The sequence below is a fragment of the Bos mutus genome, chromosome 5 (genome assembly GCF_027580195.1).
Source record: "Bos mutus isolate GX-2022 chromosome 5, NWIPB_WYAK_1.1, whole genome shotgun sequence".
Lineage (NCBI taxonomy): Eukaryota > Metazoa > Chordata > Mammalia > Artiodactyla > Bovidae > Bos > Bos mutus.
In genome coordinates this window covers 14,437,134-14,454,930 of record NC_091621.1, presented here as the reverse complement: position 1 = coordinate 14,454,930, position 17,797 = coordinate 14,437,134, and the positions used below count along the sequence as shown (strand labels likewise).

General features: G+C 40.3%; 1 protein-coding gene across 1 annotated transcript; it reads right to left on the bottom strand.

Moving 5' to 3' along the window:
* Positions 1-1,663: 1,663 nt before the first annotated feature.
* NEUROD4 (neuronal differentiation 4) lies at positions 1,664-2,656 on the bottom strand. The gene has a single exon (XM_005898397.2). It carries the CDS (start codon positions 2,654-2,656, stop codon positions 1,664-1,666), a length of 993 nt encoding a protein of 330 aa, XP_005898459.1.
* Between the last annotated feature and the right edge of the window lie 15,141 nt (positions 2,657-17,797).

Here is a 17,797-nt window from a genome sequence, read left to right as displayed (position 1 = left end):
ATGACTTTGGCTATAAGGAGATAATAAGTTAAGGGTAAAAAAAAAAGTTGATACACAAATAGTTTGGCAGGTTTTAGGAGTTAGCTGAGCTGTAGAAAATCACATACTAATCTGCCTTATCAATTTTATTCATTGGCCCTATTTGTGTACCCTGCCTGCTTCCTAAACTTATCCTCTCTGGCAGGAGCAGGATATGATCCACTATCATGTAAACCATGTAGGCTTTTGGTTTGTTTTAAATAATTGTTCCGGCAGATTGAACAGGACAGTGAAACTTCTCAGATCACATTTTTCTGGGAAAAAATAAACTTAACAAAATGACTGCTAATATAAAGGAAAGAAGAGTTACATGAAGAAAATATAACATCCTGCAAATCAGGATAAATCTATGATGAAGACATAGATTGGTAAAAGCATTTGCTGACCTTGGATTTGATTTCTACATCCCTAAGTTTGGTCACCTGAAATGTTATCTACAATATGTAGTAACATATTTTAAAAGTGAGGAAGAGGTAACAATTAGTGGGAAAGGAGATAAGGAATTATATATGTTGGAAAAATTCAAGTTTGGTCAATAAATTGACTGGTGCTTGTGCTTTGAGAAAATATGTGTGGGCAAATGTTAGTGGTTTTTAGCCATGCTTTCTTTAACCAATTGAAATTCATCTTGCCAAAGAAAACCTAGTGGTTTTCCTATGGACAGGTTAAGAGTCCCAAAATGATGGTTAGTTAGTATCCAATGGCCATTTTATTGCTCTTGAATGTGACCTGGGTTGTTTGCTGATTCCAATAGCAGTACCTGAGCTTCATCAGAATTTCCATGCCTCTCTGGTTATGAAGGTCATGAAATGATTCTCCAAGTCCTGTTGGCTTGGAAGAGTCTAAGGTTTCAGTGTCTTGCTTGCCCCACTTCGAGTACTGAGAAAAGTGCTTTTGAAATGTTATCAAGAATCAAGTTGGTATGAGATCTCTATTACGGTTCTCAAATTACTAAGGAAGATATGTTCAGCTTTCAGCCCAGTAAGAAATAGAGCTAATCTCTTAAAGAACATTATTCACAGTGACAATCAAGGTAGAATGTCAGCCTCTGGAAGCTATTTTTAGATGGATGCAAAGAAGTCCTTTCATCAAGTCTGAAGGACATGCACCTGGTGCTCCTTTGGCACTTCCATCCAATCATTCCACACATAGTGTCCATTTCCTATTACGCCTCAATCCTTCCACCGTTAAGAAGTTTGTAGGAATGACCCCCAAAGTCATAGAATTTCATAACTGTGAAGAACTTTAGAAATTATCTAAACTTAGAACAATTGCCTGATTTACCAGTAAGTAAACAGAGGCCAGAAATGAAAAACAAATTGGCATAGACCATCCAGTGAGCTTTGGCACCACTAGGATAAGACCCAGGGCTTCTGATCAATTTTCACATGATTGTAAACAATCAAATAATTTCTTGTGAGGACCCAAAATAAAGGAATCAATACAATATGAGAAATTGATGAGAAAGGAGGGTGACAGGTTAGGGAGACCCAAACAGCCTAGGACTATTGTGTTTGATATACATCTATAGGGTCCCATTAAGGTCACCGAATCCTCTGCTCAGTGACTTGAGCTATGGAAAATGTCTCCAGGCATCTTTCTCTGAAATGCTGGTCTGACTGCCCTAGTCAGTGAAGATTGTATTGAGCTGGGCCCCAATGCTGTGGTGGGGGTAAGAATCATAGGACATATCTATGGGAACATCATAGCGGGGGGTGCCAGCCTGAAAAGGAGTTGAATGCACATGCCCTGAGCTTAGACTTGCAGCAGGGTAATGTGGCATGAAACTGTAGGACTTATCCAGGTCAGGGGAGCCATCTTGCTTCAAGGAGAAGTTCCCACTGATGCTCAGGGGTGGAGTAAGTGGGCCCTCATAAGGTGGTGTACTGCAGTCAGGTGGGTGGCTCCCAAAAGATGACTCTCCCAAACTCTTGAATACTGGGGGTTTGAGATTAATAAGATGTGTTTCCATATGGCCATAAGGAGGGCTGGGGAGCCCGGGAGATTGATAGTTGAAGTTGTGGACAGAGATGGCAGAGTCACAGATCGATTTCTCCTCACGCTTTTCCAGGAGGACGGACTGAGAGCCCAATTGGAGGCACCCAGCCACCAGGTTGCTTGTAGGCTGAGAGAGCCCTTTACAGAGCATCTCCACAAAGCCCTTCCCTTCAGGTGTCTGCCCAGTTTCTAGGACCTCGGACAAAGCCCAAATATAGTTCCTGGCCAGTCTAAGAGTCTCTATCTTGGAGAGCTTTTGGGTCTTAGAGTAGCATGGCATGACCCTCCTCAGATTGTCCAGGGCATCATTCAGGCCATGCATCCGGGTCCGTTCCCTAGCATTAGCCTTGACTCTTCGAGCCCTGAATCTCTCAAGGCGAGCTTTTGTCATCTTCTTTTTCTTGGGACCTCTTCTTTTAGGCTTCTCCCCATCTTCTTCCTCCTCTTCTTCCTCCTCAATACTGTCATGATCTTCAGCTAAGCTGCCAAGCATTCCATAAGCACCCAGTCTTCTCTCCTCCTCCTTTGCCTCATTCTGAGAGGCCAGACCTTTGTCCATCCAAGATGGTGCGTTGACCAACTCTGTCATCTCCTTGGGTTTCACATAAGCTTTTGCCATCTCCAGACTCTGGGAAGAAAAACAGCAATGGTTAGTGCCTGTGGACATTTGACTTGGTTTAAAGTTAAACTTTCTTTTTACATCTTAGATGTAAAGCACGGAATTTGTGTTGGAATTCAACTTATGATTATCTATCCCAAACCCTCAACTCTAAATAACAAATCTAAACTCAAGTAAATGCCCAGCACACTCATTGAACTGTAGTATTTATAAGAAAGTCAACTATAGAAAAAGGAAATTGACTTGATTATTCATTACAGAGTCAACACCTAACTCTTTTTATTCTCCAGTTCTTCATCTCATGGATATTTTATTCCAAAATACCTGATATACCACTCAAAACATGTTTTTCTTTCTTTGCAGAATCAGATCACAAAAGAAAATAGCTAAGGTGGGCATATAAATTATTGTCCAAATACAGAAACTTCTGAAAGGGAAAGAAGATGCTGAAGTAGTTATAATTAGATAATATGTAAACAATAATTGTAGTTGTTGCAAAATTTTAAAGCATATCAAGTGATAATATTAATAAATTGTTGTATATTTACATCACAAAATAAATGAGAAACTGTAGTGAGATCATTCAGAGTTTATGTTCTACAAAGGACTACTCAATCTCTATTTAGAGACATATCTCTTACATCTAACCCCAGCATCCCTTGTTTCCCACTGTCTCTGCTTGTACACCATATGATCATGAAATATTTCTCTCACCATGGCCAAAAGAGCACTTAGGTTTTTTGGTAAGCACCTTGTGGTCTGCCTAATGTTAGTGGTGTTAGAGGTATTAGTCACATGGTGTCTAGAAAGAATCAGGAAAACAGAGGAGGTTGCCATTGATTATCTTTCAAATCCACCCATATGTTAAAAGTGAGAACTCTTCATTGAACATGTATCTCACATCACCAGACAAGAAAATAGCAGCTGCTAGAGTTACAAGCCAGAGTTCTACCAAACCTATTTAAGATTATCTTCATGCAACTATTATAATAAGATTTCATTAAAAATGAAAAATCTGGAACAGATTTTACACTTCACCAAACAGTGACTGCAAACATAGCAAAAGACTATTTCAGGCAAACATGCAAATAGTCTAACTATTTTAACTCACCTGCCTAACAGACACTGTTTAGTCAGAATTTTCTATGAAAAAATAGTAAAACTTATTTGAAAACCAAAAGAGACTAGTTGTTTAGTCAACATTTAGCATTCAATTCTGGAAGAGCCTGAATTGTTTTGAGATTTGTTGAGAGATTTGTAGGTATATAATTTACCAAATAAAAGTATCTGCTAAACTCCATTGGGCCATCCCAGTTCACCAGCTAGTTTTTGAGATGTTAAACCCTCCATCACCTTTGTATATCAGAAAGGGGAGAACATGATAAGTGTTTTTTGATGCTTGAGGCTTGAGCCTCAAATCAATGAATGCAGGAATTAGTATGTAGCTTTTAAAAGTATAAATATATGGTTTGATGGTTTCTGGTAATCTGAGCTTGTTTTCCTTGTAACCTCATTTACCTCCTATAAATAATTAATGCGACTGCATGGCAAAAACAGCCTAGGTTTCATGTTAATCAGCAAGGAAATCATGTCAGCTTGACTTACTCACTTAATAAGGCTTCCTGGGTAAGCAGCTTTATTGAAAACACACGTTCAAACCTATTGGTCAACTGGCTGCCCAGGCCAAATCAGAAAATCCCACTTTTAATATGGATGATGGAGCTTGTGTGCTGAGCTGCACTTCTAACGCAGGCAAATATCCAGAGGGAGGGTGAAAGACCTAATTAACTTTCTGTTAAAGTAACACAGACCTTCCAGAGGCAGGTGCACTCTGAGGCCAGAGAGGACGGAGTGGGCTTGGGAAACCAAATGTTCCACACATCACTGTAATACCGTTTGTGTAGTCTTAGAGCAAAATGTTGAGGAGTCTCTCCTTTCAGGAGACTCTGATGCTCATTTTATAGTTGAGGTCACTGCAGGTCAGGTAGATTAAGTAATGGGAATATGAAGACATAGAGCAGGTAGAGTAAGACATAGCACCAGTTCTTCTGATTCCAAATACTAGGTTTTATGCTTTTGTTCCTTTTTATTTCCATCACAGCTACCAGAAGAAACAAAGAGACTTTGACTTCGGGAGATGTGGGTCAGTAGAGCTAAGTCAATAGGAAATGATCCTCATCCAAAGGGAGGCTTATTTAAGAGTTCTCTGCTTTCTAAACTCTTATATTCCAGGATTTCCTCCTCTTCAAGCTAGATTCTTGTTGTTTTTCATTTATTCTCCCCTCCTTTTTTTAAAAACTCTGTTTCCTTCTCCTTTGCGACTTTCTTCTCTTTCTCTCATCTCCTTTTCATTGTCATCATTAGCATTGGGTGGTACATACATGCATGAAGAGGATAGAAGGAAGATGCAGGAGAGTTTCCTCAATTGTCCTAAAACCAAATACTATCCTAGCCTCTGCATTTGAGTTTTTTTATCATTCCCACCTCTGGACACTAGCCAAGTGCTGTCTACCCTCACACCCATCACAACATGGGATTAGATCAGAACAGACTACATTTTGCCTTTAACATAATTGGATGGTTTCTGTAAGAGCTGCTTTCAAATCAGATTTACAGCAGGTATAAAGGAAAATAGCCAAAAGACTTTGACTAAAACAATTAAAAGGGCAACAAGTTTTCATCTTTGTTCTCTTACTGACCATAGAAAGGACATAGATAGCTCCAGTTTAACTTTCTCTATTCCCATAAATTCTGGTCCATAAGCTCTTAGAGAATCCCATGAATATATAGTGTGGTTTCAAAACATGGAAGCTGGAATAACACACATTCTAGTCCCAACTCTTTTAATTCCTGGTAATTGTTCCCAAACACAGTACATAAGCTCTCTAATCTTTCACTTCCTCTTTGATAAAGTGAGGATAAGATATATTCTATGTGGTTTTGCAAGACAAAAAATATGAGAAAGGATTCTGTAAACTTTTGATGATATAAAACATTGTCCATATATTTATTTGTTTTGTGTTTATTTTGGGGTTTTCTTATCAAATTCATTCACACATCTGCTTATTCAGAAATACAAATTATTCCTCATGAGTGAATAGTAAAAGGAAACTGTATTAATTACTGTGACCCTTATTATCTGGATGGAACCTCCTCTGATTGGCTCAGATCATCTGACAATTGCCTAATAACCTTCCCTTTTACCCAATATGGCTAGACAGCACAAACCCTGGAGTCAGATTGTGCATGCATGCTCATTTACTCAGTCCCCTTTGACTCTTTGCATCCCCATGGACTATAGTATCTCCTGTGTCTCCTGCATTGGCAGGCAGAAGCTCTACCATTGAGCCACTACCTGAGTTCAGATTTCAGCTCAATTACTTACCAAATATGTGGTCTTAAGCACGTTTCATAATCTTTCTGTCCAGTCTTCTCTTTAAAATAGGAATAATCATAGGAATACCTCACTAATTTATTGTGAGCATAAATACATTTAAAGACTTCGAATAGTGCCAGATATTGTAAATGCCATGTGCTGCTGCTGCTGCTGCTGCTAAGTCGCTTCAGTTGTGTCCGACTCTGTGCGACCCCATAGACGGCAGTCCACTAGGATCCCCCGTCCCTGGGATTCTCCAGGCAAGAACACTGGAGTGGGTTGCCATTTCCTTCTCCAATTCATGAAAGTGAAAAGTGAAAGTGAAGTCACTGAGTCATGTCCAGCTCTCAGCGACCCCATGGACTGCAGCCCACCAGGCTCCTCCATCCATGGGATTTTCCAGGCAAGAGTACTGGAGTGGGGTGCCATTGCCTTCTCCCAAATGCCATGTAGTTGTGAGGTATTTTGTTCCTAAAGTTCACCATGAATTTTTCTGGCCACATGGACAAAATAGGTGTAATTACAGTCTATGCTTAATGTTGATTTTATGCCAGCAAAAGCCAATGGCTCCATCTCAACACCAATTTCAAATACTGCCCTGATAAACCCTCTCCCCCAACCTCCTAATGAAATGAAATTTCAAAGCTCCTATTCTGTTACAAACGATGAGGGAACAGAACTCTATCCTCTGCCTCTGCTGTGTTGACTAAAACTCTTCTACCGTGTTCCAGAAGGAAGTTAACCTCTTTTATCCTGTTTTATAATTCCAAGACAGCAGTTGACTGGACTCCTCCTCAGTCACATGAATTTTCAGGGTCATAAAGTTTCTGGTGGAATAGAGACCACCCTTGGCACTTGGACATTTTTCCTTTGTCTCTGTTTAGACAATATTTGGGATAAGACTTTCCTACCAGAATCAAGGGCCAGACCACTGAGAAGAAAAATCAAGAGTCTCTTAAATAGAAATAAAAGCCAGGATTGCCCAAAGATACAGAAGAAAACCTTTCTTTTGACTTTTTCCACCTAAATATCTTTAATTCATCAGAAGGTCAGCAGGGGAAAAAAGATAAACATCCAGTTTTTTATCTGAGAGTTGAAAATGTGTGTGATGTGCTTCTGAGTTTCAATCAAGGAAACCAACTTGGCTGTGTCCAGAACAGGTAAGTAATTCTACCATGGTTCTCAGCCTGTTAATGAACCAGCTCCAAGGTGTATCGAAAAAAGCATGAAATCGAAACTGTGTTCCATCACTCACTTATTATATGAGCACAAAAAATATTATAATTCTTTTACCCTTGGGGCAAAATGGACATGATATTTTTGTCTTTCATATCTCATTTAGAAGCTTTTATAAAAGCAAGTACTTTGTAAAGTTATTATGCAAATGTAAAGATAAAAGCTGTATGGAAAAATCTATACCACTATTGCACAAAGTTCTGTAATACACAATTTTCAGGTTTTCCCAATTCCTAGAAATTAGCTTTCAAAATTTACATGAAGCAGACTCAAATAAGACAAAAATCAATGAATACTGGCTTTGGAGGCACAATACAGGCTCCCCTGTATCCCCAAATACATTCTGATCTTTTAAAGCTCATTTTATCTTTTAATCTTAGAATTTGGATTTCCTTATGCGTCTACACTTTATACAGAATTTTTCCCTTTCTTTAGGATTCTTCTGTGAAATTTCAAGTTTGGAAAATTCTCTCAAATTCAATTTTTTCCCATTTTTTTTCATTAAAAAAAATCTGTTCTGTAAAACAAAAAGTTTTGCTTAGGCAATGATTATGATGACCTAATACTTTCATCCTTGGTGAAGGGAATGGCAACCCACTCTAGTATTCTTGCCTAGAAAATTCCATGGACAGAGCTGTCTGAAGGGCTACAGTCTATAGTATCCTAAAGAGTTGGACTGTAGGAGGAAATGGCAACCCACCCCAGTCTTCTTGCCTGGAGAATCCCATGGACAGAGGAGCCTGGCAGGCTACAGTCTATGGGGTCGCAAGAGTTGGACATGACTGAGCAAATAACCACACACAATACTTGCATCACTGGGGCTGAGGTCTTTGGGCATTATTGTCATGTGGGACTGTCCTGGAATTCATCCTACACATTTACTATTTTTGAGTTGTAAAGAAGTTTCAGTTGATGAATAAGTGAGCGAGGAGTGTTTGCATGTGTGTCTGTGGTGATTAGGTAGTATATTTCCTCTCAAAAGCTGATTGTACTAACTTCACCTCCTGATCCTACGACTAAATCCTAAATACAAAAAGGACAGGGACTATTCAGTCCAGTTTCTTGCAAATGTAAGGATCAGAGAGACTAGACTGTCTTGCTTGGATTTACAGAGTCTTTGCACGGACAACAGAATGCAAACCAGGGTACTCATAAATCACGCTGCCTGGAAACAGCCAGTAGGCTGTTTTGCACTCTTCCCATTCAACCTTTTGGGTTTCCCTGGTGGCTCAGATGGTAAAGAATCTGCCTGCAATGCAGGAGACCTGGGTTCAATCCCTAGGTCCGGAAGATTCTCTGGAGAAGGGAATGGCTACCCACGCCAGTCTTCTTGCCTGGAGAATTCCATGGACAGAGGATCCTGGCGGCCTACAGTCCATAGGGTTGCAAAAAGTCAGACACAACTGAGGGACTAATACTATTCAACCTTTACACACTTCCACTTTCCTTCTTGATTAATACTTGTACACACACACACACACACCCCTTATCCAGCATAGCTACATCATACTTAAGTTTTCATAGCCTCAGATCCTGATGGTGAACTTTGCCAACAGAAATTACTCAGTCCTTCATTTTTCCCTCCTTGTTCTTCAGCATTTCATCTCTGGTCCCTCTGTCAAAATGAGGGAGGCATTTTACATATATTATTATTTTTTTGAATATATTTCTAGGGGTAAGTGAATGATAAAAGACAGAGGAGGCAAAACTATACATGGACAATCTTTCTTTTCTGATTGCCCATCTGAAAGAGCTGAGGAAGAGGAAATGTTTCCCCCCTGATGCCAACAGTCTAAGGACTTTTACCCAAGCAAAGGGGGGCCAATGGTGAAAATATATGCCTTTCTCTCCTTCCCGTTTCTATTTTCATCACTCCTACCCCATTCCCTTCACTCCTCGAATAGTCAAAAATGCTGTGAACTGAATGGTGGATTGGGTCAATTCTTTCAACATATTTGGTGACCCACCTCTGCTTTGGCCCTTTTCTTCTGCATCAATAAAATGGAAAAATAGGTTTGATAGGAATGGTGGATAATTTATAATCCCTATTTTATAAAAGTGATTGGCATATCTGAGTTTCACTTTGAGTGACAGATGCTTGGGAATTAGTGAAATTATTACAATTTTAATATCTGTCCATAAGCGTTCTTTGCTTCTCCATTCAAGTTTCCTAAATCCTACTCCCTTCTTACTTAGCCCAGAAGAGACTTACCTCACCCTAATTGCTCCTCTAAGTCTACAGAAACTACCCACAGAAACTTCAGTAATCCCCGTACCACCCCATCGCTGGCTCACCTCTGTCAGTAGCAATCCCTGGAGTGAACTCTGTGAATCTGTGTCCCGGAGGAGACTTAGAGAAGCCAAGTCTCCCTGACCATCCAGAGCATAGGAGGAGGTGCTTTTAGCGATCCATGTTAAACCCGGCCACTGCCTCTTAGAATTGCCCCGGGTCTGGTTTCCCTGACTGCTATTCTACTCCTTCCTTGGAGTTCTATATGCTCCTTCAGGACTCCTTTAGGCTGATGCAGCTGGTTTAGTCGGTCTTCAGTACCTCCTCCCCCTGGCTAGTTCCCTGGAGTGGAGCTTTCAGGACCACAGCCTCTGGGCAGCTCCTGCTCTCTGGCTGGAGCCTCAGAGTTGCAGCAGTTTTGATTGCTTTCCCAGCTGTCCAGGGAGGGGTGATGCTGCCGGCAATCTAACTCCTCCCCTTCCCCAGATGAAAGGCACGCCCTCTTCAAAGGGCTCCTCTGGTCAGGTCCAGCTGAGCCATGCATTTGTTTGTTTAAATGGGGATAGAGGTTAGTAGGAGGGGAATATGAGAGAAGAGCTGCTGAAGTTGAGAGGTAAAGAAAAAGAGGACTGGACATTTTTATAGTTAAAAAGATAAGAAATGGGACTTGACCAAAGGGCAATACAGGGAAAGAGAATTGGTGGTAAACTTGGATAAAGGCAAATAAAATACATTGGCCCATGTCTGAAAAGTCAAAAAAAAAAAAAAAAAACTGAGAAAGATGCATGCCCAGGGCACAGCATCAATGACTGTTATCTTACACATGTGGATTGGTGTCTTGGCTTTAAAACTTCCAAACTCTAAAAGTAGAAGAATTATCTTCCTCTCCCTTTTTTCAAACTTGTCAAACTTATTCCCATTTAAAACCTTTTCATTTTATTTAGTGAATGTAGACTAAGCTATATCTATATTTACTATCCTGTTCTTTCAACTTTTCTATTTGTTTGAAATTTTAAAAACAAAAAGCAAATGAATTAAATATTTCATTCTGAGGACACAACTCCTCAAATTACAAAGGAGGATCCTGTATTGTTTTTCAAAAAATATATCATTACGCATTCAGGTAGAAAAAGTTCACCTAAGGGGTAATGAATTTGGAAGGAAAGAAGGGTCAAGTAATTCCTAAAATTCCTGTGGCATTTTGAAGTTAGATTAAATCACTAGAAGAGAAAAAAGAAAACTACATCTGAAAAGATTTAAAGAAAATACATGTATATGCTTTATGACAGAGAACTATCTGTGGACCAGACTACCAAGTCAAAGTGTGGAAACTTCATCGTAGAGATTGTCAAATTTGGAATACTATCTGGTGTAAAAAATTTACCAAGATCAAATAAATAATTGTGAGTTCCTTTTAAGGTATAAACAATTTTACAATCTTCTAGTCATTCTGAGGAGGAAAAGGTTGCATGAACTTTAATAGTTTGACTTCATTTCTGGCATCAATTTTCACATCTGTAAAATGATTTAATCACTTAAGTGTTTTCTAGCAGTAGCAAGATAGGATTCTCAACCTCTTTTTGAAATTGACTTGAAGGCAATTCTCCAGGCTTTTTGGAAATCACTTATTTTACCAATGTAACAAGCACATGTTTGTGACAGAGATGAAGAGTTATGCCTTGTTGTAAGGAAAAGTGCAAAAGTTTAAAAGAAAACATAAGTTTTACTGCCAATAAAGTTGAAAGAAATACCGTAGGTTTGAAATTGTTAAATTTTTTCTAATTCTAATATAGGTGTCACATGACTCTTGTCCTTCCCCAAAAGCTAGAAAATAGAAATTAATACTTTGTTTTATACAAAGTTGTTCATAGGAAAATTTCAGCGCTCTTACTGATCTTTTTCACATCCCTATCCAGGAAATATCTGCTCAGTAAAATAAACTTCATTTTCAGAGTCATGAAATAACACATGCTAGGAATGGTGAACTTCTAAAAACCGAATCAAAATCTACTCCTCAGCCAGAGGAAATTTATCCATGGAGGAATTTGTGTTTAAGAGTACAGCTGCAATGAGCACGTATAGGACGGATTGATCTCGTTTGTGTCTTCCGAGCCACCTCCTTGAATGTTTGAGAGCTGATGACACCAGTGGTGTTAGAATCCTGCCCCTGAAATATTCAGAGGGCAGGGAGGAGATTAGCAGAAAGGTGAACATATTGAGACAAAGATGAGGGTGGGGACAGAACATTCTGTGGGGCTCCTTGCTTTAGCTGACAGATGTGAGGAACTGGACACAATAGGATTAGCGCTCAAAACACGCTTAATTGTGTGTTCGTGTGTGTGCCTGCGCGTGCAGCCTTCGTAGGGAGTCGAGGAGGGTACTGAGTTTTCTTTAAGAGCTGCCTTTTTCAGAGGGAAGGGTGGAATCTGTTTCACCAGGGTCCCCCTCATCACAGCTCTTGGACGGTTAGACACTTGGCTATTCAACTCAGAGGGAGCAGGAAGGCGGCGGTGGGGGCGGGGAGGGGGCGGGGTGGGGATGCAGTCGGGAGAGGCCAGGGGTAGTGGCTGAATGCCGGGCAGTTGGACTCAGTCTCCTCCCCCAACACGGTTTCTGGGCCAGAGGGCCAATCCCCAGCCCTTCCTTCTTTCTCTGCTGCTTTTTGTAAAGCTCTGAGCTAACCTGTTAGAACCATCTGCTGGGCGGGGGAGAAAACGCAACCAGCGCTCAGTGGCCGGCCCACGGGCCTCGCGGCCAGGAGCCATTGAAACGGAGAGGAGGGAGGCAACAGGCAGATTTATGGGCAGCAATCTGTTACCAACCCCCGCCCCCAAGGCCCCTCTGCCAGGAGACAGCTTGATAATCCATCAAGCCCACTAATGAATTAATTAGTATTCCCAGTAATCCCGACCCCCAAAGGGAACTGGCCCGCGGGCCCCTAAGAGCCCTGGAAACTGCCTTTTTCGACCAGACACTGAAGACCAGGGACCAGTGCCTGACATCGGTCCCCAGGGTGCTGAGCTGCAAGCCGCAGAGCCTGTTGGGAAAGATCCCCAGATGTCTGCCTTCTCACCTTCCCTGGGGAGATGGCTGGCTTTTGCTGAATTAAAACCAAATGGAGTCCCAGAGCCATAAATTAGGGACTGTGGAGAGTAGGACGATGAACTTCCAGAAAGTGAGAATTCCGGCTGCCCATATTCCGGGTAAAACTTGAGCAGTTACTAAAGATATTCTCCAAAGACTAGTATAGGGTTGAGGCGGGCCAGGGATGGGGGCAGAAGCTCAGCACTCCGGGCGGGAAATAGTACAGGGTCAAAGATAATTATGAAACAGGTTGGAGCAAAATGACATGAATCCCTACTGAATAAGAAGACTGGAGTAACACAGAGGTGTCCAGTTGAGTTTCTGAACAGTCTGGAAACTGGGAGTTTCAATAATCCTCCCTTACAACTGCAAAGTCCTTTCTTTCACTCTGTGATGCAGTGGGGTGAGAAAAGCTTGGGAGTAAGGAAAGCTTTGATCTTAAACCTGTGTCTGCCCCTGATTGTGTGGCCATAATGAGTGATCTAAGGACTCAGGTCACCAGTCAATAACCAGGTTGGATTATGATCTCTTGGGTTCCTTCAGGCTCTACCATTCAGCAATGATGACATAGTTAAGTGTTACAGTGCCCCTTTGAGGGCGATTAACACTAGCCCATTCAAAAGCCTTCGGTCTGAGTTGCCAAGTTTGAATGGGTAGCAAATGAAGTTAGTGACAAAAAGGGATCTAGAAACTAGGTAATAGTCTTAGGTGTATCCTCTGCTTGGGAATCCCCAAATTCCTTGTCTCTTTGGGGAAGAACATTTGACTCAACCTTCTCTTGTGCCATTCACTCAAGGCCTGTACATGTGGGCATTCACTGGTCGTACAGAGTGACTCATTCCAGCTACAAAACATACTACCACTTATTGAAATCTGTTGGGAAACGTCTGCACCTGTATTCTCTGCCTCCCGCATCATTTTCTCTACATCCTCACCAACATTTGTTATTTGTAGACTTTTTTGATAATTTCTTATTGTTGTTTTAATTTGCATTTCCCTAATAGTTAGTGATGTTGAACATCTTTTCACATACCTATTGGCCATCTGTATGTCTTCTTCAGAAAAATGTCTATTCACCTCCTCCCCCATTTCTTAATCTTTATTTATTTATTTTGTTGTTGTTGGGTTGTATAAGTTCTTGATGTATTTTTGGATGTTAACCTCTTATCAGATATATCATTTACAATATCATCTCCCATTAGGTAGATTGTCTTTTTGCTTTGTTGATAGTTTCCTGTGCTGTGCAGAAGTGGTTTTTTGTTTGTTTATTTGAGTTAGTCCCATTTGTTTCCTTTTCCTTTCCCTTGCCTAAGGAGACATGAGTTAAGTTACTGCTAAGACCAATGTCAAAGAGCAGACTGTCTATGCTTCCTTCTAAGAGTTTACAGTGTTGGGTCTTATGTTCAAGTCTTTAATCCATTCTGAGTTAATTTTTGTGTATGATGTGAGATATTGGTCTACTTTCTTTTTCTTTCTTTTCTTTTTTTTTTTGCATGTCAGTTGAGTTTCAGTTGTTCAGTTGTGTCCAACTCTTTGTGACCCCATAGACTGCAGCACACAAGGCTTCCCTGTCCATCACCAGCTCCTGGAGCTTGCTCAAACTAATGTCAGTTGAGTCGGTGATGCCATCCAACCATCTCATCCTCTGTCATCCCCTTTTCCTCCTGCCTTCAATCTTTCCCAGCATCGGGGTCTTTTCCAGTGAGTCAGTTCTTCACATCAGGTGATCAAAGTATTGGGAGTTTCAGCTTCAGCATCAGGCCTTCCAATGAATATTCAGGACTGATTTCCTTTAGGATTGACTGATTGGATCTCCTTGCTGTCCAAGGGACTCTCAAGACTATTCTCCCAAAACCACAGTTCAAAACCATCAATTCCTCAGCACTCAGCTTTATTTATAGTCCAACTCTCACATCCATACATGACTACTGGAAAAACCATAGCTTTGACTAGACAGAGCTTTTTAGGCAAAGTAATATCTCTGCTTTTTAATATGCTGTCTAGGTTGGTCATAACTTTCCTTCCAAGGAGTAAGCGTCTTTTAATTTCATGGCTGCAGTCACCATCTGCAGTGATTTTGGAGCCCAAGAAAATAAAGTCTGTCACGGTTTCCATTGTTTCCCAATGTTTTTCATGTGGCTGCTCATTTTTTCCAATACCACTTATTGAAGAGACTATCATTTCTCTATTTTATGTTTGTTGCTTCTTTGTCATAAATTAGCTGTCCATATATGTGTGGGTTTATTTCTGGGCTCTCAATTCTAAACTAAAATTTTTTAACCAACTTTCAATATCCAGAAAATCAAATTACATAAATATATATTTAAACTTCCACTTCTTCATGTCTTTTATATATATATATATTCTACTTTTTATTTATTTTTATTCTTCTGTTATTTGGGGGGAGCTGTACCACATGGCTTGTGCTATTTTAATTTCTCATCTGGGGATTGAACCCAGGCCCTCAGTACTGAGAGGTCAGAGTCTTAACCATTGGACCACCAGGGAATCCCTCTCCATGTCTAACATACTTACGTATGCCCCATGGAAGCATGTATGGACCAAATGTGTTCATTGCAGTATTGTTTTTAATATAAAAAGTTTTTGAATATATTGCGTAACCAATGGGTTAGCCAAAGTGAAGTCACTCAGTCGTGTCTGACTCTTTGCGACCCTGTGGACTGTAGCCCAGCAGGCTCCTCTGTCCATGGGATTCTCCAGGGACTGGGGTGGGTTGCCATTTTCTTCTCCAGAGGATCTTCTCAACCCAGGGATCGAACCTGGGTCTCCCGCAGTGCAGGCAGATGCTTTAACCTCTGAGCTACCAGGGAAGACTATATATATATATATATATATATATATATATATATATATTTTTTACTTTTATTTATTTTTATTCTTCTATTATTTGGGGGAGCTGTACCACATGGCTTGTGCTATTTTAATTTCTCAACTAGGGGTTAAACCCAGGCCCTCAGTACTAACATATTTATGTTAGTATGTCTAAACATAAATATGTCTAACATAATTATGTATGTGCCATGGAACCATGTATGGACCAGATGTGTTCATTGCAGTATTGTTTTTAATATAAAAATTTTTTGAATACATTGCATAACCAATGGGTTAGCCAAATAATAGAATACTTTCTAATTTGCATGAGTTGGTATATATATCCTTAAAAGAAATGTACTTTATGTATTAATATGCTGTGGGGGAAAATGTAAAATGATTTTTAGAAATACAGGTTCAACATGATACAGTTAACCTTTAATATTTACACACATACATTAAATAATAGATACACACACAAACTGATAATAGTGAGTCTTCAGAATATCTCAGGACTGAGATATAAAGTAGATTTAGATCAAGCAGGTATTAAAAAGAGATTGTTTATATGACAAGTATCAAGTATTCATATATAAGTTTTGAAAGTAAAATTGATGATAAAACATGCTGTCCTTAAAATCTCATTCCTTACTAATAGCCAAACTTATTTTTCTGAAGGATCTTATAGCTCCTTCCAACCCCAAACTCTGGAGTATATGGTGATATGACTCCTCTATGAAAAGATTGCTTTACTAGCTCCCATTAAGTCTACCCTCATACACTCAGCCCCAGGAGCATTTGCCTGATCTTAGTAGCAAACTTTGGGTTGAATTTAAGAGGCTTCTATCAAGCTCTGAGAAATATCTGGTAGGGATAGTGGAGGTTTCCTAAGCATCCAGCCTTAATTTATACTATTGGAAGAAAATTAGGGTAATGAGATGAATAACACCAAGTCTCCTGGGAGGACCAAGCAAAGCATTGCCCTTGGCAGTCTCAGATCACAGCCAAAGCTCAATTACTCTAAGTGGACCCTGCACCATTACAGAGACTGTTCCCTTGCAGCCATAGGAGCTTTCAGTGGTCTGCTCCACAAGGCCAGTTGCTCCAATCATGTCACCTCTCCTAAGCATTCATTGATTGAGTGAGGCAGAAGTCAATGAGAAGAAACTAATTATTAACTGTATTAATTACAGCTAGGCCCTACAGAACATTTAACATCTGTTAGAGACTAAGTGCTTTGCATGTATTATTTTTATCATCATAACAGCCTTATGATGTAAGTATTATTATTATTATCATAATCATTATTGTTACTATTATGTCTGTTTTACAAATAAATTGATCAAATACAGAAAGGTTAAAGCAATTGCCCAAGGTCACATGGGAAGTGTTGGTGTACTAAATGATGATCCTGGGATTTGGATACAAATAGCCCACTACCCCATATTACCTTCCTAAAGCAGACAACTGGTAGTTAACTGTACAACCAGAATCTATCCACTGGATGCTCCCAGGTGGAGATGGGGCAGGGGGTGGGGGTTGCGGCAGGGAGGGGAACGACACAAAGTAAAATGATAAACAGTGGCCCTTCTGCTACCACAGGCTGAAGCACCTGGCAGGTTGGCATTCTCATCTGGTTCCCCATTGTTCAGAAAATGTTCAGAAGAATCATGTTTTGCCCACAATACAGTTACCTGAGATTCAATTTCAGGAGACTTTTTACCACTACAACTGATGATGGGGAGGTGGTCTCATCGTGGTCCCTAGAATAGCTCCTGCAGCACATGAGATACTCTGCTCTCATGTGGCCTCTCCTGAGCCCCACTCTCTCTCAGACCTCATGCTCTCAGAGAGTATTTGATGAATACAGAGCAGAGAGAATAACCTCTCTTATGAAAATAAAACATAAAACCTCTGGGCCAACCAGAGTATTGCAAGACCATTGTGGGTGCTACCTACAGCAGCAGGCTGTGTACTCACCAGCATGGAATTCATCTTCCAAATAGGGTTTTCTCCCACTAATCTAAAGGGAAAATAACAAAATAATACAAGAAACAATCACATAGCCCAGCTCCCAAACTCTGACATTCTACTTCTACAATAAACAATTTTCAACCACAAAGGTCTGGTTGAATCTCTCAGACATTCTCCCCTTCGTCCTGCTCTTCTATTCTCTCATCAAGGAAGACCTTTATTTCTTGACACCTCAATTCCTGGTATGAGCTAGGAAGACAGGGAATCAGGCAACAGAGAAGGAAAAAGTGCTCTGGCCCTTTGGGGTTCAAAGGTGAGTATTTTAAGATTCCATAATTACAGTATGGGGAAAAGGTAGGGATCAAGGAGGAAACTGATATTTGCAAGGTATTTGCACCATACAGTCACA

Excerpts from the sequence above, each read along its gene's own strand:
- NEUROD4 (XM_005898397.2), bottom strand. The coding sequence starts at position 2,656 with ATGGCAAAAGCTTATGTGAAACCCAAGGAGATGACAGAGTTGGTCAAC.